Source organism: Lissotriton vulgaris, unplaced genomic scaffold (assembly GCF_964263255.1).
Source record: "Lissotriton vulgaris unplaced genomic scaffold, aLisVul1.2 SCAFFOLD_1182, whole genome shotgun sequence".
NCBI classification, from domain to species: domain Eukaryota; kingdom Metazoa; phylum Chordata; class Amphibia; order Caudata; family Salamandridae; genus Lissotriton; species Lissotriton vulgaris.
The window spans coordinates 192,021-215,734 of record NW_028246755.1 but is presented as its reverse complement, the minus strand read 5'-3'; the positions used below and the strand labels follow the sequence as shown (position 1 = coordinate 215,734).

Genomic DNA, 23,714 nt, shown 5'->3' with positions numbered 1-23,714 from the left:
GCAGAAAGAGAAAGAAAGGTGCATAAAGGAGTAAGAGAAACGCAAAAAGAGGCAACAGAGGCACAGAAAGAAGAGAGGTTTGTGCACCATTAGTACCAATTTAACACCCAGATTTAGCAATAAGTAACACATGACCATTTCAGCTTTGCAAAAGGCCTTCTACCACGCTGTAACAATAAGTAAAACGTGACCTTTCCAGCCTTCCACCATGCTGTAACACGTGACGCTGCATTTTTGGGTACATTTGAGCCTTTTGAGCTAGAAACAAGGCTTTTTTTGTTCAGATCTGCAGATTAGGCAGCAGATGATGGAATATTTGGTAAATGCGGAAAATGCTTAATTATGAGAAAATTGGTGCAGCCAAACAGTCACATAATTCCAGTGGCCCTGCTCATACCTCCGACTAGGTTCAGAAGGGCTTCTCAGTGGTTCCTTCTTTTTTGTGTCTCATTGAGTTTACAGTTTAACTTCTATGGAAACGAGGAAGACTAAACCTGAGGTTACCACTCCACAACACAAACTACAATACCACATTATTACTCTCCAAAACACATAATCCCACTCCAAATAATTCCTACACACGAAATACCACATACTTTATATTCACGTAATTTCACTGCACAACATACCACACAATTCCACTACACACGTCCACTCTACACCAAAACACATTTGTGATTTACAATGCCAATATCTCTAACTTTTGCAAATGTAAGACCTATTGGCAGTGTGCCAAGAGGGGAGTTTGCAGAGTGGTGTAAAAAGGGGCGAGGCTTCGGACCACCTCTCAGCAATCCCACTGTGTGGGGCTTACTGGAGGTAACTGGTGGGCTAGTTGGCCCCCAGGTACCCTCAGCATTACAAATGCTTCTTTAACTGATAGTCTTGTTTGCAGAGTGGTGCAGAAAGGGGGCTGGGCCTCCGACCAGCGCTCTGGAATTTCACTGCTTAGGACTTACAGGAGGTACCAGGAGGGCTTCTTCATCCCCAAAGTCCCTCAGGAGTAAAGTTGACTTCATCCCCCAACCAGTACTGTGCCAGGAGGTGCGTTTGCAGAGTGGTGGAGAGGGGGGTGTGGCCTCTGAACACCTCTTAGCAATCCCACTGTGAGGGACTCCGTGGAGGTAATAGGAGGGGTAGTTGGCCCCCTCTTATTACCTCCAGTGAGTCCCACACAGAGGGATTGCTAAGGTGTCATGGCAGGCCACGCCCCCTTTCCCCACCACTCTGCAAACGCACTCCCTGGCATGTTCTTGGATAGGGATTAAAGTCACCTTCGCTGCTGGGGGTCAATAGGGGCCAAGTAGCCTACCTGATACCTCCAGTATGCCCCAGATAGTAGATTTCTAATAGGTACACACAGGCCATGCCCCCTTTGTGCTCCACTCTGCAAACGCACCTCCTGGTGAGTTCTTGGTTGGGGGGATAAAGTCCCCTTGAATCCTGAGGGTCCCTGGGGCCAACTAACCCACCAGGTACCCCCAGTAAGCCCCACCCAACTGGATTGCTGAGAGTGGTCTGAGGCCACGCCGCCTTTTTACACCACTCTTTTCACGCCTCCTGTTGTACTGCTGCTCGGGGGATGAATTCCACTTTACTCCTGAGGTCCTCAGCACACAAGATGACCTCATCGCCCAACCAGCAGTGTGCCAAGAGGGGAGTTTGCAGAGTGGTGTAAAAAGGGGCGTGGCTTCGGACCACCTCTCAGCAATCCCACTGTGTGGGGCTTACTGGAGGTAACTGGTGGCTAGTTGGCCCCCAGGTACCCTCAGGATTCAAGGGGACTTAGTCCCCCAACTTAGAACGTGCCAGGGGGTGTGTTTGCAGAGTTGTGCAGGGAAGGGGCTGACATCCGCCGAGATGCCAGCTTTTCTTTATTTTTAAATGTTTTATAGAGGGAGGGCTGTGTGACCCTCCTTCTTTTAGTATTGTTTGGGCCCTGGGGACCCCATCCCCCAGAGCCTGAGCATTTCTTTATTTTATTTTTAAAATGGGAAGGGGGTCTCCTTTCCCTGGCCCCACTATTGGTCCCGGGGACCCCATCCCCGGGGCCTGCTCTCATTTTTATTTTTAAATAAATGTATTTTTCCCAGGACGGGGGCCACGTGGTCCCCCTCCCCTGGGTCCCTTCTGACTCCGGGGACCCTATCCCCGGGGCCTGGCGTCAGCGTTGGAGACCGTGGGGGGAGCCCTAATGCCCCCATGGTCCCTGCCGGCTTCCTGCCTCCTGTGGGAGCCGGCATTGCTTTTGGGCAAAGGGAGCTGCTAATATGCAGCTCCCTCTGCCCAAAAGCAATTCTGCTTTGCTTCTTGGAAGCAAGAGCAGGTTTTGTGAGATATATATATATATATATATATATATATATATATATATATTTTTTTTTTTTTTTTTCAATAATTTCTTTTTGTTTGCTGGCCAGATATATAAACAAATAAGAGGGACCTCTATGGGATCGTGCTTCTCCCCTAGCTACACAAATCTTTTCGTGGGCTGGTGGGAGAAGCACGAGGCCTGGGGAGGTGAAAATGAAAAATGGAACCAAAACATACTTATGTGGACCCGTTATATTGATGATTTGTTCGTAGTTTGGAGGGGGGACAGAACCTCGGCTGAGGAGTATGTTTCAACTCTCAACATGAACAACAAGAACCTGAAATTCACCAGTGTCATCAGTAACCAAAGTGTATTTTATCTAGACCTAGAGGTATTTGTGGAAGGGGATCATCTACACACAAGACTATACAGGAAGCCAACTGCTGGCAACGCTATACTGCATGCAGAAAGCTATCACCCTAGGAGTCTAGTGAAAAATGTACCCTATGGTGAATTTTTAAGACTCAAGAGAAACTGCTCTGAGAATAAGGATTTCAGGAAAGCACAGGTGGAAGCTAGGGGAAGATTCCAGGCGAGGGGATATTCTCGCAATATCCTAGACCAAGCTAGTGCAAAAGCAGAAACTATCAACAGGAGGGATCTCCTGCTGATAAATGAGTCTAAGAAATGTGATGAACAGGTCAGAATGATCACGACTTATAACAATAAGTCGGGAGAATTGGTCCAGTCCTTCAGGAGAAACTGGCACATTCTGCAGACCGATAACATCTTAAAACATGCGTTACAAGATAAACCATTAGTAACCTACAGAAAGTGCCAGTCCCTGTCGGACTATTTGGTTCACAGCCACTACTCCCCTGAGAAAACAACTAAACCGGTGAGCCAAGTGGTGGGCTTTTATCCCTGTTTGCGTTGCAAGGCATGCAAGTTCAGTAAAAAGGTGAAGGAGTACCCATGTAGATCAGGGGAAGACAGACCAAACAGAAAGATCTTGAAACACCTAAACTGTAACTCAGAATACACGGTCTACTGTTTGGTATGTCCGTGTGAAAAAAGGTACATAGGAAGCACCATTAAACCGGCTAAGATGAGGGTCCTGGAACACATGAGGGCTATTGTGAACAAAGATAAAAACTATCCAATAGCCCGGCATTTTGCGGAACAACACCAAAGCAATAGAGACCTTCTGATGTACTACTGTATAGATCAGGTTCCGAAATCTGAAAGAGGGGGGAATAGGGAGAAGGCCCTCAGAATAATGGAATCTAAGTACATCCTGGACCTTAAGACGATGACACCTTGGGGTCTCAATAACGATGCCGAGATGTGGGTGCACCTGTGACAGAAACCTGATAGAGCATTCCAGCAAGTGTACAGATGCATGGGGTGAAACACCCAATTACCTTAACAGGATAGACCAGAAATCGAGTTTATTGAACTTGTTGAATGCCTAGACTGTAGCACATGTTGTGAGAAACTGTAAATATAGAAAGGTACCAGGAACATGAGAACGAGAAGGATGAGTGTGGTAAACCGATAGCCCATACAGGGCCGCATAATGGAATACTTAGCTTTACCCAACAGTACTTAATACCCATACAAGAGTCATTATACAGGAGTAAAATAAGTATTGTTGAACTTAGGAATAATGAAATACTTGTAAATGTTGGACAAAAGCGACAATGATTTTTTTGTAAATATCGGTGCTGCACCCATTCATGATGAAAATGAGATTGGGGATACACCCCACATAACCACTGTAAATATTTTACACAAAAATGTAAATAATGAAGTTCAATGGTATCAAGCGCTCTATGTGAATAATGTATATATGGTAGTCTTAACAATTACCACAGTCAACTGTCGAACACACTTTTTCTATTTGCACGGTGCACTTTATTTGTCGCCATTTTGGAACAGGAAGAGAAAAATGAGTAAATGCACACTCAATAATGGCCGCCATATAGATAAACCATGTACCATCTTCTATGTCTATTAACAGCAGAGGCGGACTGTTTAAAATGGCGAAAATGTCTGTTCACAAACGACACTGACGAAGCCTTGAGCGAAACGCGTCTGTCGGGGGTGTAGGGGGTTCGGAAACAAAATAAAAAAGAATTACACCTCACCCGAGTGCTGGCCGTTTTTTCTGGTAGAAGACTAGAATTGTGGGACGATATACATATATATATATATATATATATATATATATATATTCCTCTCCTTCCTGCTTCTCCAGGCACGGCACGCAGGACACAAAGACCACCACACAGTTCATCCAGTACCACAGGTCAGTTTATTATCGCCCTAGTTCTCCCTCTGGCATGACGCGTTTCGGGTATGGACTACCCTTGATCACATAACGCAACACTGATTCAAGAGACCTTTAAATACTCATTTTTTTCTCTCTTTGCTGAGCGCACCACGTGATTCATAAAAAGTGAAGATATACTTAAAGTGTAAAGCGAGTAGCTTTCCCATTTTTGTAGACACAGCACATATGGATGATTAGATATTACGATCAAATGTACAGCCACTGTTTGCATATAGTTATAACTGCATTAATGCATATGCGACAAAACAAGGACTGGAATTGTGCAAGTTTACAAATACAAATTACTGCGCCATAAGTTTTACCAATCTATACACTTGGAATAATTAAATAGTTTTCAATAAGTTATACATTTATCCATATTAACACATACCCTCATTGTACAAAAAAATATATCTATGTACATATATATATGTATATATAACTCCATTTCCTATATTTTGTAATATATATATTTACATATAATACAAATAAGAATGACAAACATGTTCTTGCATATATATATATATTTATATGCACTACCAGAACAGGTCCTCCTTGGACCGTAACACAAGCAACTCAGGATCAGTTTTGTCCTTATAAGAGCAGAAGGACATAGGCTATTTAAAAATAAAAAATATACATTGTATTAAAAATGTTTAAATAAATAAAAGTAGTCCCTTGCAACTAGCGCCGGCCGCGACGTCTGCGTCATGACATCGGGAGCGTGGGGAGGAGCGGCGTGGAAGCAACAGGAAGAGCGGCGCTGGAGAATGCAGGAGGAGCGAATCTGCCTACAACGCAGTAGGACTCCGGAGCAAGCTGGAGCTCAGGCAGCGCGTGATGCAGTCTCGCAGGAAGAAGGAAAGGTAAGTTCTTCGTCACTCCCTCCCCCCCCCCCTTCACTTGTGTGCAAACAGGAACGATGGAACAAAGCCAGGCAGCATCAGTCTCTGCGTTCATGAACTGTCACATCCTGGTTGTCAGGTATTTCAAATAGGGACATGGTCTGAGCCGCTCTGCTGGTGGGTGAAGGACGACGAGGCTGAAAGATAACACACTCCACTCAGGGCAATGTAGGAGCGTTAGGGGGTCGGGGCGGGCGGGTGCCAAGGCGGGCGGTTGGCCCTAAAGCCTCATTACCCCCAGGCAACGCTGGGGCGGGCTGCTAGTATTTATATATATAGCTATACTACTATTATAAAGAGAGAGCTGAAAACTTTGAGGCGGGTAAACTCAAGAAGTACAGCAGCAATCACAACACCCAATACAGCATTGTAAAGGGGAGTTGCAGCAGATGGACATAGGCTTTACAGGTGGCCGCCATATACATTAGAAACGTAAAAGAACCATAGGGGAAAAGTAGTTCCTTGTGGGTGTTGGCGTTCTGCTGTCAGCGATGGGATGGGCCGTGTCAAAGTAGCGTGGGGGTCAGGCGATGGGCGTGTCAAAGTAGCGTGGGGGGCAGGCATAAACAAAGGGGCGCGGCCAATCACTCGCCGGCACATTGTCAGCCTCGGCGTTGTCACAGGGACAGGCTTCAAGAAAGGGGCGTGGCTTTCGGGCGCGGCTTTCACAAGCGCCCAATCAGGCTACATTACTCAATTCACTCGCCAGAATATTGTCAGCCTCGGCGTTCTCACAGGGGGCAGGCTTCAAGAAAGGGGCGCAGCTTTCACAAGCGCTCAATCACGCTACATTACTCAATTCACTCGCCAGAACATTCTCAGCCTCGGGTCTCACACAGGCAGCCTTCAAGAAAGGTGTGCAGATTTCACAAGCGCACAATCAAGCAACATTAATCATAACACTGCGGAATCGAATCGCCGCCACATTGTCAGCCTCGGCGTTGTCACAGGGGGCAGGCTTCAAGAAAGGGGCGTGGCTTTCGCAAGCGCACAATCAAGGTACATTACTCAATTTCAATCGCCGCCATATTGTCAGCCTAGGCGTTGTCACAGGAGGCAGGGTTCACGCCGATTGACCTTTCCTCATTTCTCAAACTTTGCACGTTGTCAGAGGGGGCTGCCCAAAAAAAGAGGGTCGGCGCTTTCTCAATCGCCAAATTGACTCGCTTTTCATCCTCGGACAACGTCGGGACGGGCTGCAAGTATATATACACACACACAGACAGATATATGTATATATACATATATATATAGTTTTAGTATTAGGGTTGGTTATAGGTTATGGGGTGGGTAGAGGATTGGGATGAGTAGGGGTACAGGGTAGTAAAGGTATTTAACAGTTTATGGATGAGTAGGGGTATAAGTAGGTAAGGTATTTTTAGGGTTTAGGGGTAGATAAGGGTATTTGGTAGTAAGGGAGTTTTTAGGTTGGGTAAAGGTATTGGTAGTAAGGGTGTTGAAGGGTGTGGGGTGGGTAAGGGTTTTGGGTGGTAAGTTTTTTTTAGGATTTAGGGTGGGTAGGGGTATTGGGTGATGAGGGTATTTTTATGATTTATTGGTGGGTAAGGGTATTGTGTGTTAAGGGTGTTTTCAGGGTTTCAGGGTGAATGAAGCTATTGTAAGGGTAGTTAAAAAAAGGTGGATTAGGGTGTCTCCCCCCCAAAGATATAAAACATGTATATATATATATATATATATTCTGAATTTACCTTAATAATACTTACCTTAATTAGACTTTCACTGTGTGTAGGCATATGCATGGTAAGAAGTTGTGTGGTAAAGGCATGCATGGTTTTTTCACTCATTGTTATTTCGTCCAGAAATACAGATAATATAAACCTTCCTGCTCACACATTTGAGAGTTAGCACAATATGATTTCTTCTTCAGTTTTCTTCTAACTCTGTAAAGAACATTTAAACCTCCATATGGTTCCAGGAAAGCTTTATTCGGCTGCTTTTTTAAAACAGGCATAAAAGCACATAAATATGAAAGACATTCATAAAATATTCACAACAATATAACAATAAAAGAAAGCTCAATAGATATAATACAAGCTACTCCAACTACAGCTCAGTATTTGTACGACATTTCCTGTAATGAAGCACCTTCTTTTAAAACATAGCTATTCTCCACGCTACATGCTCATTTTCCAGTAGCTGGAGTAAATACATAGCGGGTTGACACTGCCTAAGCCCCTGGTTTTCAAAAAACAGGAATAATCCAAACTTTCCTTGGCTCAGTTTAATATTTACAAAACAGGACTAAGTAGATGGTAGATTGTTTTGAGGTATTATCGCAAGGACAGGGTAATAGATCATGGGACCAATCGTTCATTTTTGGTAAATACTTTAATCTGTGTACAATTACCAGTCTAAACCTAGTTAAAAGAAACCTGTTGAACGTCCCGGGTACCAAAGATAGGTAGGGCTCCATCCCCAGAGTTGTTCGCAACGATTGATGTTGCCTAACACTAACTTTAGAGATTTCTTCTGCTATTCTGATCGAATCCAAAAGATGGAGGGCCTCTTTTTAAAAAATATTTCTAGGGATCTCCAACATGGAGATCAGATTTGAAATATATTCTGGATGACCCAGGTCGTTCATGAAATCATGAACAAAACAAATCCAGGGGATCGTTAGCCCCCTCCAATCTCAAAGTATCTTTCAGGATCTCTCTGTTTAATTTGGTCTGATCTTTACACCAGACTCTACGCCACAAGAGTATTGGCTCCAATTTTATAAGATCCAGAAAATTAATGGAGGCCCAACTCCTCGTGGCAAATATACGAGGAGGTATTCGGGGGAACAGAAAGAATGTACCTAAGAAATTAGTTTTCAACCGTTTGTAGTGGGATAGCATTTGTGAACCCCCAGACCCCTGCCCCATACGTTGCCATTGTGACACATTTAGCTTTATATATTTGCAGGAGTTCTGTGGGAGGTTTCCTACCTAGCTTTTTCGCAAAGTTAGTCTATTGATCTATTGAGTCCCATTCTTTTTTAGTAAATAGTTTGTGCCCATAGATCACGCTGATTAAATAATACTCCAGAGTAGGAAACATTTCTAGTAGTTTCTAACTTTTCACCAACTACAAACATTTCCTGCGTCCGCTGGGTCCCTTGTCTACATCTCATGACAAACATCTTTGAGATGTTAGTATTTAAACCTAAGTCCTTCATAAAATCTCCGAACCCATCCAGAGCTCTTTGGAGGTCCTTTTGGGTATGTGTCATTGACACGGCTTCATCCACATAAAGAAGTGCAGGTATAAACCGCCCTCCATCTTGTGGAAAGTCTTTACCTTTCAGGAGTAGAGCATCACCCAGTCTGTTAATGTAAAGGTTAAAAAGTAATGGGGCCAACACACAGCCTTGCCTGACTCCTCTCCTAATGGGAAACTGCTGAGTACATTCACCCATCAAGCTGTACCTCACACTTGCAGTGGCTCCGTTATACAGCCGTTTTTAGAAAAACTATAATCTGGGGGCCAACCCCTTCTTTCTCAAGCACCTCCCACAGCCTAGTATGCCTGACTGAATCAAAGGCTGAAATGAGGTCAACAAAGGCCAGGAAAAGGCTCCCCTTTTTTGCTCGTGTGTACTTGCCTATCAAAATAGACAAGTTCAGACTCTGTTCGATTGTACCGAGCCCGGAACAAAAACCATACTGAAAGTCTGACAAAATCTGGGTGTCTTCTGTCCAATCTTGAAGGCCTTCTAGAATGACCCGACCTACCACTTTGATCGTAGAATCCAGGAGTGAAATCGGTCTATAACACCCCGGATCCTGACGATCCCCTTTTTTAAAAACCAGGTCTTAGGGAATGTTGTCTTAAGACTGGCATTAATAACTTATTAAAATTGGTCCCCAAAGTAAAACATTTAGTTTAAACATGTCAACTGGGACCCCGTCGGGTTCAGGAGCTTTGCTGCTTAAACTAAGTGCCAAGGCTCTATTTACCTCCTCCAGGGTAATCTGTAAATCAAGTTGATCAATGCTATTTAATGTGGTATCAATCACTTCTCCCCCCTGATTTCCTAGATCACTATATACTTTAGAAAAGTGACTTATCCAAGTTTCTTCTGAAATATTTCAATAGAAGGGCCATTTTTGGGGGATAAAAAAGGGGTCTTGAGAATCTTTCAAAACGCAGTGCAGTCTTTTAACTGGGCAGTCCCAAGCCTCATTTTGTAATGTTAGTTTCCTCTCTTTTATCACCCCTCTATATTCTGCTCTAGCCTGTCTAAATTTTGTTGGGGATCTATGCTGCCTATGCAATTCTTTTTCAAGGTGGAATGGGCACCAATGCATTTCTTATCGAACCACCCAGAGGTTATTGGCTTGTTATGATACTGGGCCGAGAGCAGGTTCTTAACCTCCTTAGAGATGTCATTAAAGGAAAGCACAATATCCGTATCAGGCATTATGTCGCTCAAACATATCTCAATAGCAGATTTGCAGTTTAATATCACTTTCCTAGTTAATGCTTCAGGGTCGATTTTTGCCCAGTTTAAAGAATAGCCATTTGTTTTATTTAATTCGATGCCCCCCAACATTTGGGTAGTCAAATTAGATTTCTTTAATTCGTGAATAGCTAGCCTAAGCTGTAAACAGAGAGGAAAGTGATCGCTTATACTAGTGTCCCCTACCTCAAAAGAAAGGACCATATGTGCGTGAGTGCGTGAGGCTAATATAAAATCAATTGTAGTTGCAAAACCCCTCCCATTAAAGGTTTGTGGCTTGCAAAATGGAGTGGCCAATAATTAATTTACATAACCAAGATCTGTTGTAGAGATGAACTCATTAAATAGGTCCTCTGTCCTAGTATGACAGAAGTGGGCACAATACAGCGAGATTAGACAGAGCACAGTTAAAATCTCCCACCCTGATAATCATTGTATTTTTAAAATTCCCAATACATAAAGCATTCAAAACCGTATCTAAATGCTTATCACCAATCCAAGGCCATCATGTGGAAAATTATTATAAAAATGTATCAACACTATGCAGTGGGTCGCGTTCACTACTAATTCAATTAGATGATAATAACATTCCCCCATATGAAAATGTATTTTATTTAAGGTCATACTATTGGAAACATAGGTAAAAATACCACCCTTTGGTATTCCCCCCACACCCTTCACAGCCTGTGTGTGGTAGGTCTTGAAGCCATTTATGTGTAGTGGCTCTATTGCCCATTTTTCTTGTAGATATTAAATTTGAACATTCCCAATAAGGTCGACCCAGACTGGATTCTGTAGCTTGGTGCGCAGCCCCGATATGTTCCATGAAATAATTGAACAAGTGGAAGTGACTGGCAAAGAGAAAGAACTAACCGCATTCAGCAGGACAACTGTTGGGAAGACCGTACTCAGTGGCACTGATAATCGATTAGAGTACTCCAGTTGGTCCCACGAGGGAATCGGCTCACATGACCACCTCCAGTCCCTACAGATTCAGTGACACACTCCAGGTGTAAAGCCCCTTGTAACTTTTCCATATTGTGTGCACCAAAATTCAAAGTTAAATCTGTGGGACTAGTATCTCTGTCCTCTTCTATCCCTACTTCCACTACAGCATGTGGTGTGAGTCAATCAACCCCTTCCAAAGTGCAAAGAGGGTCAAAGAAATTATGTACAGGAACCTCATATCTACACTGTAAGGGACCCAACATATTTCTCTCCTTTGCGTGGCGATGTAAAACCATGGAGGGTTGATAGAAAAAGCCCAGGGGGACTGCACTTATCCCCCTGCTACTAGCCGGGCAAAACTCACAAATATCCAATATAATTTTAACAAGTCTCTGGGGTTTAAAAGTAATAACCACACAATCCCCAGGCAGCGCTTTAGTAGAGTTTCCAACCCATGGGATTCAGCGCACCATCTTAAACTCAGAGAACAGTATGTTGGTCAGGCCTGTTTTTGTACTTTAAAAGTGTAACAATTTGTTTCAATGTGGACCAGTGCTCAGATTCTCCACAAGTTAATGGGGGGACATTTGTTAAAACCACTATATAGGGTGTTGCTTCCGGAGGGAGGTGCAACTGCCTGGGCTCCAACAAGTTACCACTCCCCGTGCTTAGATGAATGAACTTATTGGAGGGCTGCCTCCCTGAGTTTAGGTTGCAACTTTCCCCAACTGTAGCCACCTGGTTCAATGTATAAGCAGAGCAATCCTCCCCTCTACTTCCACCTTGGCTGTTAGCAGAGGGTAGCAGCTGACGCTACATTTGTACCAAATTTGTGCCAACTGCCAACCCGGGGCATGTCAACTGATTTTTTAAAGTCGAAGAGTGTTGAACGTTCGTTTTATGGGACACTCCTGATGGGGGTATTTTCTGTTTATTATTTGGACCAGTACCTCCACTACTGACCCTGGGTCCAACATTGCATCTTTCCTGTTCTGTATCCTGCTGACGAACTATCTGGCGATTTATACTTTCTTCCAAGGTGGCTAACCTATCGTCAACATAGGATAGTGTGGTTAGTAACGGTCTTAGAAGGACCGCTATAGTATCGTGCAATTTATCCCAAAAGTCTACATTATCCATTCTCAATGTCCCCCCACCTGAGTATTAGAGTCTGAGAAAAAAGGATGCTCCTGAATTGGTACACTCACTTCGTTCTCAGTCAAAGACCCTAGATGTTTATTTTGGGGAGGTGCCATCTTATTGTTATTATTTCCCTGACCCCTCCTCTTTTTAGGTGGAGGGGGGGTCCTTTACCTTGACTGATCTTCACCTTTTGGCCCAGCGTGACTACATTTGGTTTATTTATTGCGGTTTGTGATTCTGATAAAACCGCTACTGGTACCTCCACCAGTGGGGCCGGCAAGGCATCCACCACTAAAGCCAGAAGAGGTGGGTGGCCCGTGACTGGTTGAGGAGTTTTATCTAAGTCTGTAGGGCTAATTATCATGGGCGAGGTGGCACTTTGTAACCGCAAGAGAGCTGCTGGGTGCTCAAAGGACAATCTTTGCTCAGTTAGAGCAATTTCATGTATTAAAGCTGATTCTGCCCTCGTAAGGAAAGCGTCCAGAGTCCCAAATACCCCCTGCCCTACTAGCTATTTACGTTTGCTCATCCTTTCTGCCACCGTGATATGTTACAATGCTTATAAATTCTTCTTAAATACCTGTTACTTGCAGTTCAAAATCAGTTATAACAGACCCAGTAACGAAATAAGATATGTTCCGCAAGGCGTAATAGCAAAAGTCAATACCATGGCCCAGCCCAGTCTCTTCCTGGATCTGACGGGATCAAACAGGCCCACCCTTGGCTCGGGCGTTGCCCCGCGCGCGTCGCGGTTGGTTAGGCTCACTTTATGCACCTCGTGGCGCGAGTTCTATGATGCGTACGGCTCCTGCCGCAGTTCGCTCTGGGCGTTGGAGTCCGTAGTGCTTGGGAGCAGGATTAAAGTGTGATGTGCTAGAGCCAGTGACAAGAGGTATTGGGCAGAGTTCCCCTAATTAAAAGCAGCGTGCCACTCACTGCTGTCAATCAAAGTGCAGCGTGCCTTTAAAATGTGCAGACCGGAAGGATTCACGTCAGTTCCCCTCCGTATGATCCCTCAGTATCGTACAATAAATTCCATCTTGGAGTATTAAATCACACACGTTCAGGTTTTCACATTTCAGTGTAGTCCTACGTCACTCGAACACTGCATGTGATACATCTACATGGAAGGCCAGGTGTGGTATGAGTTACTACCATCATTCGATTTATATACATCATGCATTACCATCACTTGATATGAATATATCTGAGACAATTTAGTACATATAAGCAGAGCAGACAGTACCTTGGGTTCATAGATTTCACAGGAAACAGACAAACCATCCTCCCCAAGTCTGCTTATTTGGCTCCCCCTGCAGTATCCAACGTGCTGTTCAGGCGAGAAAACACATTATTGTTCTTAGTTGTTACCACAGCCAATCAATGTCATTTTGAATAATTCATGTTTTTTTCTACAGTGACTTTTATCTCCATAGATCACTCGAGGAGCCATTTATCCAATCCAAACCATTGTAAACTGTTCACACCCTAAGGGGGGTCGTCCTACATTGGAATCTGCCTCTGGAGTAGAATTATTTTTTACAAAATCTTAAAAGTATATAAGTTCCCCTTGGAAGTCGAGACGGTCACAGTGTCCCAGGAAGTCATTATAAGCATAAATGTACATGGTGTACATAACATATATTTACAATTTGTAAAGGTACATGGGTGCATGCTATTTCTTTGGACGTTCACTCTTGATTCACTGAGTGCCACAATGCAAGCGTTTCTCAATAGCCATACATGGAGAGGTGTGTGGGTGTTCTCACGTTGGAGCATCAGCCCCCTGCACTTGAGCACATTCTCCATATAACTGTATACCATTGTCGTTTAACAATCTGCATCAAAAAAGTAATTTTTAAGTGTAAATTCACTTTGTATGAGTTTTAAGCATGAATTTAAAGCATGCCATTTTTTCATATAAGTTGAATTTAGGTTCAGAACTACTCTTGCCAGTCTCAAAATATGAGTAAAAACGTATTACATTTCCTGTCCTATAATGAAGTGCTGTGAGTTAAGAACTCTGGGCCCGATTCACAGAACTAACTCAAGACAAAAATCTAAACTTACCACTTTTGGTAGTCACAGAAGTTAGGATTTTGTCTTAAGACAAACTTAAGATAAAATCCTAACTTGTGTGAATACCAAAAGTAGTAAGTTTAGGATTTTGTCTTAAGTTAGTTCTGTGAATCGTGCCCAAGGGGCCTGGTGTATCAAAGGGATTTAACCCTTCTGTCCCCATAGTACTTAATGGACTACATTTCTTATATTGTTTGTAATTTCTTTTGAAAAGTAGTCCTTTGACAGCTGAAAAAGCTATGTCTTGGCATCTTTCATTTAGTAACATATACCCATATTTCTATGTGTAATAGTTTTTATTGAACTAACTCAGAAAACCTTTAGACTAATTCAGGACTGTAGGTATCTAACTACGATCTCCAAGGAACAAAGAGCATTTTCCTCTAACTCTTTCCATCATAAACATTGTTGTCTGTATGCCCTTAAACACACAGACTGCTTCTGTCAACCAGTACCTAGCCCAGGGGGGTCCAACCACTTTTGTACTGAAGCTAGTACTGGTCACAGAAGAGCACACTGATTTACTGCCTAATTTATGGAAGTTAGACAGGGGCAACTTGAAAACCACCCCTAAAGTATCATAGCCCTAGTCCAGTGAACATCATTAATGCTACATGAGCTCTATAGTAAATATTAACTTGAAAGGACCCAAAGGATCAGGTTTGCCCTTTGTTTATGAATCACACTGAAAGGTGAAAGTCTAATTTAAAATTGTGTTTTCATTACCATGCAATACATAGGAGGCAGCTGCTCTCACTTTCTGAGTTAGGGCATGAAATGCCACCAGCAATAATGCATTTTTGTGAGGCCCATACAGACTTCATACCTATCTACAAGCAAACATATTTCGGAATTGACTGGCATATTATACAACAGCCAGACAATAATGGCACATAAATTAGTATATGAAGAGATTGCTTTAGGAAGCTAGGCACAAAGAAAAGGGGAAATAGAGTTATACAAAATCCAAAATCGAAGTGAAAGGGAGAGAGTAATAAATGATAATGAAGTAGAGGGAGAAACAAGTGTAAATGTGAAGAAAAAAGAAGGTGAGGAAAAGAAGCAAGAGAAAGTGAGAGAAATTAAAGTAAGGAGAGGAACAAATGGAGGAAAGCAGAAAAAAAAGAGGAGGCAGGTGAAGCCAGGGAAAGACAGAAAGAAAGAGAACAATACAAAAGAGAATTGAACTGGAAAAGGTAGGTGAGAGAGAGAAATGAAGGAATAGAGGAGAAAGGTGGGCAGAGCATGAAAGAGGAAAGAAGAAAGAAGCGATCTGAAGAAAAAAGAGGACTAGAGAAACAAGCCAAATGGAGAGAATGAGAGAAAAAAGACACATGAGAAGGCAGAATAACAAACAAAGAATGAGAATAAAAAGGAAAAAAAACAAGCTAAATAAAGGAGAAAAAAATAAAAACGAAAGGGGAGTAAAAGAACGAAACAGAGTACGAAATTAAAGGGAAGGAAGAAAAAAGAGGTAGAAAAAGGAGACTGAAACCAGGAAACAGCAGGTCCGAAAGAAAAAAGAGCGAAGGAAATAGAAAATTAGAGCAAGTAGAGTACAAGTAGAGAAATAAAGAGTGGTAGAAAAAAATAGAGCAAAAAAAAAAACAAAGTGAAAGAAAGAAAACCAGGAAAGGAGGGATAAGGGGAGAAAGAAGAAGGGATTAGGAGGAGAAGAAAAAAGAAAGTCAGAAAGAAAAGAAGGAGAGAAAACGGAGGGGTATAAAAGAAAGGGAAAAAGGAAAGCAAAAACTAATTGTAAGACAGGAAGAAAAATTAAAGGAGATAAAGAATTGAGTATTAAAGAATTGGGGAGAAACAAGAACAAAGAAATGAAAATGGGAGATTGAAAGGAAGAAAAAGAAACAAGAAGCAACTAACAAAACATAGAAAGCTGTACAGAAGAAAACGTGAAAAAACAAAGTAGTAACAGAAAGAAATAAGTTTGTGAAGAAAGAAAGTGAAAGAAAAGAAACAGAAACAATGCAAAGAAAGAAGCTACATGGTCCTACAGTTTCAGCCTCCCAGGCCCCACAGAAAGAGATGCACTGTTTTAACGTGCTGCCGTTGCATTTGGAGAGCTGCATATTGTCAAACTAGCTGACATTTGATTATCATGTACAAACTATTGAGAAGTAGCCAGAGAGCTACTGGTAGTTTGCGACTAACCTATTGGAGACCCCGACGCAGTCTAACTTTAATATTCCTATTTACTGAATCCTTGAAAGCCCCAGGCCTTCACGTTGCAAAGAGGCGAAAGAAGTGTTGGCCTATTCCCTCCATATTGTCTCCTAAAAGCACATACTGGGGCTGATTCACAAATATAAACTTGCACTTTTGTGTACGTTTACGAGGTTTTGTTGTTCACAAATATATGTGACAAGTAGTATCTTTATGAGTGCGAAGTCTCCACACTCGTAGTGGAGACTCTGCACTTAAAAATATAGGACAATCCTTTCTTTTTATGTGAGGAGTCTACACCACAAGTGCAGAGACTCTGAGGTCCAGATGTAGGTAATTCTATTTTACCGATTCATAAATACCGAATTTTACCGATTCAGTATTTATGAATCGGTAAAATAGAAGTAGTGAGATGTAGGTAAATTTCTTTTTCAATTTACCGAATCGGTAAGAATCGGTATTTACCGATTCGGTAAATACCGAATCGGTATTGCCCATTGATTCCTATGGGCTTGGGCAATACCGATTCGGTATTTACCGAATCAGTAAATACCGAATCCTGCAAGAGTGCAGGTGGTGTCACTTTGACACCCTCTAGCACCCCAAATTCAGGCATGTGTGACATGTGGCACACATACATGCCCTAAGGGCATGTCTGTGTGTCACATTACACACGTGTGCATGCACAGATGTGCATGCACACCTGAATTCGGTATTTTACCACCCAATAGGATTGGGTGGTAAAATACCGATTCTTAAGGGCCTGTGGCACTCTGTGAAGTGCCACCTACATATTGATTTACCGAATCGGTAAAAATACCGATTCGGTATTTTACAGAATCGGTAAATTTACCGAATCGGTAAATTTACTGATTCTGTAAAATTATGGCCCCTACATACCAAATCCTAAATACCGGTCGGTAACGGCCGAAATCGGCCGTTACCGACCGGTATTTGGGCTCCTACATCTGGCCCTGAGAGTCATAAAGACAGTACTCGTAAAATTCCTTTGTAAATAGCAAAACAATTCCAACGTACAAAAAGGTGTAAATTTACTTTTTTGTTCAGTTCCACCATTATCAATTGACTGGGAGGAAATATGGTGATAATGCAATAAATGTTACTATACATTATGACTGGATCTTACTTGCATAACTGCGCTGATGCAATCCATCTCTGTGCATACTAACAAAAGTATTATGCTTTATTGTTCTGGTGACATTCATGCCAATCTACTGACTCATTTACTGTGGGATAGTACATCATTTGTGCAATAGTATACAATAGTATATGAACTGTAATGACACACAAGATAAATAATACAAGCAGCAACAGAGAACTATAATGAATAATACACCTGATTACAAATGATCAACACATTACACAGGTACTTAGAGAAAGTTAAGAATTAATATAAAGAAAGGGCATATTTTGAGGTTAGGAGAAAACAGAATCAGTGAGAAAATAAAACAATAGAAGAAAAATGAACATGTGATACCAAATGGCAAAAGATAGGGCATCATAATTTAAATAATATGTTACAATTGATGTTAAAAAAGATATATTTGAATTGGAAGAGTAAAGCTATTTAATGTTGATATAGTCTTCTACAATAAACAACTAAAGGAAACAGAAAAACTCTGTCTCATGTATATGTATATATATATATATATATATATATAAGTATTATATATATATTCAATGAAAAAAACAAAGGTTACAGGGACGTTATAGTTAGGGTGATATTTCACTTGTACAAAACCAGAGAAATTCAGCAGTTATAGTTAGCTAAGCTAACAATAATTCGTGCCCCCGCAATGCACTGCTCATGGCCTCACATACTACATCTCAAATTACTTCAATGATTACATCACTGATGACATCATCCAGTGACTGTGAGTGTTTTAAAATGTTTATGAGTGTTAAATATATATACAAAGGTGTATTGATGAATCAGTGGGTGTATGAGTGCCTGTATCAATGATTCAGTAGGTATGTGACTGACTGTATAAGTGAGTGATCAGGTGTCTCAGTGAATGTATGGGTCACTGAATATGTTGTCTGAATGTCTGTATCAGTCTGTCAATTGGGTTCGAAATGGCTGTATAGGTTGGTGAGTGGGTACATGCTTGGGTGTATGGGTGATTGATCAGTTGTCTGAGTACCTGTATGGGTGTATGAGTGTCTGTGTGGGTGGGTGAGAGGCTTTGTGACTGCCTGTATGGATGAGTGAGTGCATGATCCAGTGGGTGTCTGGGTTAGTGAGTGTAGGAGAAGGGTGGCAAAAGTGACTGAGTATGTCTATGGCTGTGTCCGTGAGTGAATGGATGTGTCAGTGGTATATGGGTGAGTAAGTGCATATGTGAAAGGCAGTATAGGTGAGTGATGGATTATATCAGAGACTGTATGTGCGAGTGAGGGATTGTGATAGTGGCTGTATGGGTTAGTGAGTACGTGTGTGAAGGTCTGTATGGGTGAGGGATTATATGTTAGTATCTGTATGAATAAGTGAGTGGGTTTGTGTATAACTATATAGGTCAGTAAATAGCTATCTGGCTGACTCTATAGGTGAGTGGTAGGTGTGTAAGTAGCTCTAAGAGTGACTGACAGTCTGTGAGAGGATGTATGAGTGGAAATATCAGTGGCTGTATTAGTGAGTGAGTTGGTGTACAAGTGGCTGTATGGGTGACTGAGTGGATGTGTGTATAGACCTATGAATCAGTGAGAGTGTGTGCAAGTACTGATATGGGTGTGTCAATGGTTTCGAGAATGGTAGTGGGTGTATGAAAGGTTACATGGGGGTGTGAGTGGCTGCATCAGAGATTCTGTGGATGATGTCATCAGTGATGTAATTTGTGTAATTTGAGATGTCATCCGTGATGTTACTGTCCTTTTCATGAGTGATGTAATATGTGAGGTCATAAGCAGTGCATTGCAGGGGCACACATTTCTCTGGTTTTGTCTGAGTGAAATATCACCATAACTAGAATGTCCCTGTAACCTTTGTTTTTTTCAGTAACTTTCTAAGTTTTAAAAACATTCTATTTCCTAACTATAATGTCCCTATCACCCTTGTTTTTAACAGTGAATTACTAAGGTTATATACATTCTTATTCCTAACTATAACTTACCTGTAACCTTTGGGTTTTTTCTGTGAATTTCTATGGTTTTTTAACTAGTAATCGAGTTTGCAGAGTGGTAAAGACAGGAAACTGGGCCTCGAACCAGCACTTAGGAATCCCGCTGTGTATGACTTACAAGAGGAAACAGAAGGGCTTCTTGGTCCCCAAGGTCCCTCAGGAGTAAAGTGGACTTCCTCCCCAATCAGAAGTGCACCACGAGCCGCGTTTGCAGAGTAGTAGAGAAAGGGGGCTGGCCCTCTGAACACTACTTACCAATCTCACTGTGTGGGACTTACTGGAGGTAACAGGAGGGGTAGTTGGCCCCCCAAGGACGTCCTTGGGGTCCAACTACCCCTCCTGTTACCTCCAGTAAGTACCATACAGAGGGATTGCTGAGACATCGTAGGAGGCCATGCCTCCTTTCTCCACCACTCTGCAAGCATGCCTTGTGGCACACTACTAGTAGGTAGATGAAGTCCCCTTGGCTATTTAGGGTCCAGAGGTCCAACTACCCCTCCTGTTGCCTCCAGCAAGTCCCACAGAGTGGGGTTGCTGAGAGGTTTTTGGTGGCCACACCCCCTTTCTCCACCACTCTGCAAACATGCCTCCTGGCGCATGACTGGTTGGGGGATGAAACCCCCTTGGTCTTCAGAGTCCTTGGGCGACAAGTACTCTGCCAGTTACCTCGAGCATGCCCAGCACAGTGGGTTTGCTGATGGGGTTTTAGTGCCCATGCCCTCTTTCTCCTCCACTGTGCAAACACGACTCCTGGTGAAGTACAATTTTGGGGATAAAGTCCCCTTGGCTCTTGGGGTCCTTTAGGGCCAACTAGCCCTCCTGTTACCTCCAGTAAGGCCCACACAGTTGGATTACTGAGAGGTGGTCAGAGGATACACCCCCTTTCTCCACCACTCTGCAAACGCGCCTCCGGGCGCATTGCTGCTTGGGGGAAGAAGTCCACTTTAGTCCTGAGGCCCTCAGGTGACAAGGGGACCTCATTCCCCACTAGCAGTGCACCAAGAGGCGCGTTTGCAGGGTGATGGAAAAAGGGGTGAGGCCTCCGACCACCTCTCAGCAAAACCGCTGTGTGGGGTTTACTGGCGGTAACAGGAGGTCTTTTTGGCCCTCAATGGCCCTCAACAATCAAGGGGACTTCATCCCTCAACCAGGAGCATGCCCAGAGGCGCATTTGCAGAGCAGTGGAGAAAATGGACTGGCATTTTTTATTTTTTAGATAAGGGGCCGCATGGTCCTGTGGACCCCATCCCCCGGGGCCTGATCCTTTAAAAAAATAATAATAATTTAAGCACAAGGGGGGCCGCCATAGTCCCTGCCTGCTGCCCATCTACTGCAGGAGCCGGCATTGCTTTTGGACAGAGGGATCTGCTGACATGCAGCTCCCTCTCTTCAAAAGTAATCCTTCCCCACTTCATTTTCAATGCTCTCGCCTCAATGAAGCAGGCCATAATTTGCTATTGCATGGCGGGAGCAATGCTCCCACCATGCCATAGCAAACTGCAATATCCTGGGGGTGGGCACCCTGGGACATTGCTGGAGTCGTGCCTGGGGGTGGGGTTGGGAGTCCCCAGGGACATGCATGGCTCCTGGAGGGGGGCTGCATGGCCCCCCTCCCATCCTGCAGATAGCTCCAGGGAGGTGGTAGTCCCAGGGGCAGTGGGAGGGGCAGAGTGAGCCCCCGTGTTTGTAATTAAAAGTGCCCCGGGAGGTAGTGGTCCCTGGGGCAACGGGGGGGCGAAGCAGGCCCTGCATTTGTAATTAGAAGTGCCCCGGAGTGTGGCAGTCCCCGGGGCTATGGGGGGGCCAAACAGTCCCCCCACATTTTAATTGCTACAGGCCGGGGGAAGTGGCAGGGCCCCCCTCCTTATTGCCCCCTGGATTTGGCCCACACACCCGGGGGCTTTAAAAAAAGATGGACGGGAGTCAGCACTTTAAAAAAAAAATTGCTGCAGATTCAAAGCTACACCTCAACTCCGTGGCAAAATAAAAAAAAAATGTTTTAAAGGTGGCGGGTCCCTGTGGGACCTCCCCACCATATCTGGGTGGTCAGAGTATTCTACCCTGACCCCTTTTCTTTATTTTATACTTGTTTCCTGGGACTCAGCATCAAGCTAAGTCCCAAGATGGCTGCCCACACCAGGGTTCCAATGGGGATTAACATTACAAACACAACCTTATTTTGCGCCCCAGATTCTCAGTTCCCACTGCACAGATCACCCCCAAACTTTCCCAATCAATATTACCCACTGTGACACTTTTTTGGCAAAATGTCATGCAGATTGGTCAAACGACATCAAAGTTATAGCCAAGTAAAAAATGTCTTTTCCTATGGAAACTAGCCCTACCTATAACTACCTACTGGCGACTGCCAGTAGGATAAATATCCCAGAGGTCTGAATAGCGGTGAGGAGATGGCAGTGCACCTAGGAAAATGAACAGAATAGCAATATGTATGGTTTGCTGCTACATGAATCTGCTAGATGAAATACTGATTTTGATCTCGATTTCTATTTAATAATTATTCCTGCTTTTTTTCAAAAGAGGGTTTGATAATAGAAATGACCTGATATTTATTCTATATATGAATGAACATAAGAATCTGTGATACATATCTTTTGATGAGTAATTGAATACTGTTGATCTGGATGAATTGATAGTGAATTAGATGAAATATTGCTAGTCTCGCTGTTAATGATGGAGCCTGCTATTAGGTGGACTTACTAACGAGGGATAATTGCGGATCCACGGCTAGATTGTGTGGTATGTTCCATTTATATGACTGTATACCCATTGCATCTTCCCATATACCGATTCACGGTTCTATAATTGCAGGTGTATATATATTCTATTACCCACTTTAAGATGGCGTCTTATTTGACACTAATGGGTGAGTCTCTTGTCTGTTGCCACTAAAATTGTAAGGCTTCATTAACAGTCACGAGTCAAGTGTCACTGACACTGACGAAGGCTAAACGCCGAAACACGTTTGTTGTTGTAAGAATAAAGACCGTTGATAATCTGCCACCTCCTGAGTGCTGTTTTCCTGCCAAAAAACGAGAGGAAATGTGAGCGTTATATATATATATATATATATATATATATACATACAGCGTAATCTTCATAACCTCCAGCTTCTCGGCGAAATGAAGACACGGACCCCAGGCTGTAGTAAGGCAGATTTTATTCAACCTCTCAGGCGACGCGTTTCGAGCAACGAATGCTCTTGATCACACACCATACACCTGGTCAGCTAATCATTAAATACTTTTTTTTTAAAGTGATGCTCCACCTCTTAAGTGAGTCACGTGGTACATAGACACAAATGAAATACTATATTATAAACCGCATGAATGCAAAAATCAGAAAAATAAGGGCACAGAAAAACAATATTGCTGCATATATATATATATGGACAAGATAGAATTACGGTCTGCAGCACCATAACCCTTCCAGTGAATCAGATATTGGAGCTTGACCTTAACCCGTCTTGAGTCTAGAATAGCTCCAACCTCATACTCAATTTCGCTCTCCACCTCCACAGGAGCAGGTTGAATGGGTAACACAGTGTCCTGCGCAACAGGTTTCAGCAATGACACATGAAATACCGGATGTATTTTCAGGTTTATAGGAAGTTCCAACTTCATCGCAAGAGGATTAATGAGTTTTATGATCTTGTAGGGCCCTATGTAACGAGGCTTAAACTTCCGAGCCCCTTTTATCTTACAGTGGCATGTGGACAACCTCGCCATATCCCCACAGCATATTCAGGCTTCGACGGAGATGAAGATGTGCATTTCTCTTATAGTCTGCTTTCGCTTTCTCTAAATTGAGAGTAACAGCCTTTTGTATTTTCTGTATTTTTGTGACAAATTCATGGGCAGCAGGGGCTGGAGTAGAGGTGGTGGGGAGAGAGAGAGAGAAAAAAATAGAGGATGAAAACCAAAGGAACAGAAGAAAGGGGATTTGCCCGTAAAGAGTGTATACTATTGTTAAGTGAACTCGGCTGCCCACAAGTACTTGTCCCAATCAGAGGTGGATTGCAACAACTGACATCGTAAATATTGCTCCAAAGATTGATTTACCCTTTCCGTCTGACCATTGTTCTGTGGTTGATGACCAGAGGATAAACGCACATCAATGTGTGACAACTAGCCTAACCACTTCTAGAAATTAGACACAAACTGAGGGCCATGGTCAGAAATAA

At 43.0% G+C, this 23,714-nt stretch overlaps 1 protein-coding gene across 1 annotated transcript in view; it reads right to left on the bottom strand.

Moving 5' to 3' along the window:
• Nucleotides 1–23,714, bottom strand: part of LOC147665752 (fetuin-B-like) — a 90,073-nt gene that overhangs the window by 26,597 nt on the left and 39,762 nt on the right. The window contains exon 6 of the mRNA XM_086949542.1: nucleotides 13,357–13,440. Coding sequence (XP_086805668.1) covers nucleotides 13,357–13,440 — 84 coding nt within the window. The remainder of the gene's footprint in view (nucleotides 1–13,356; nucleotides 13,441–23,714) is intronic.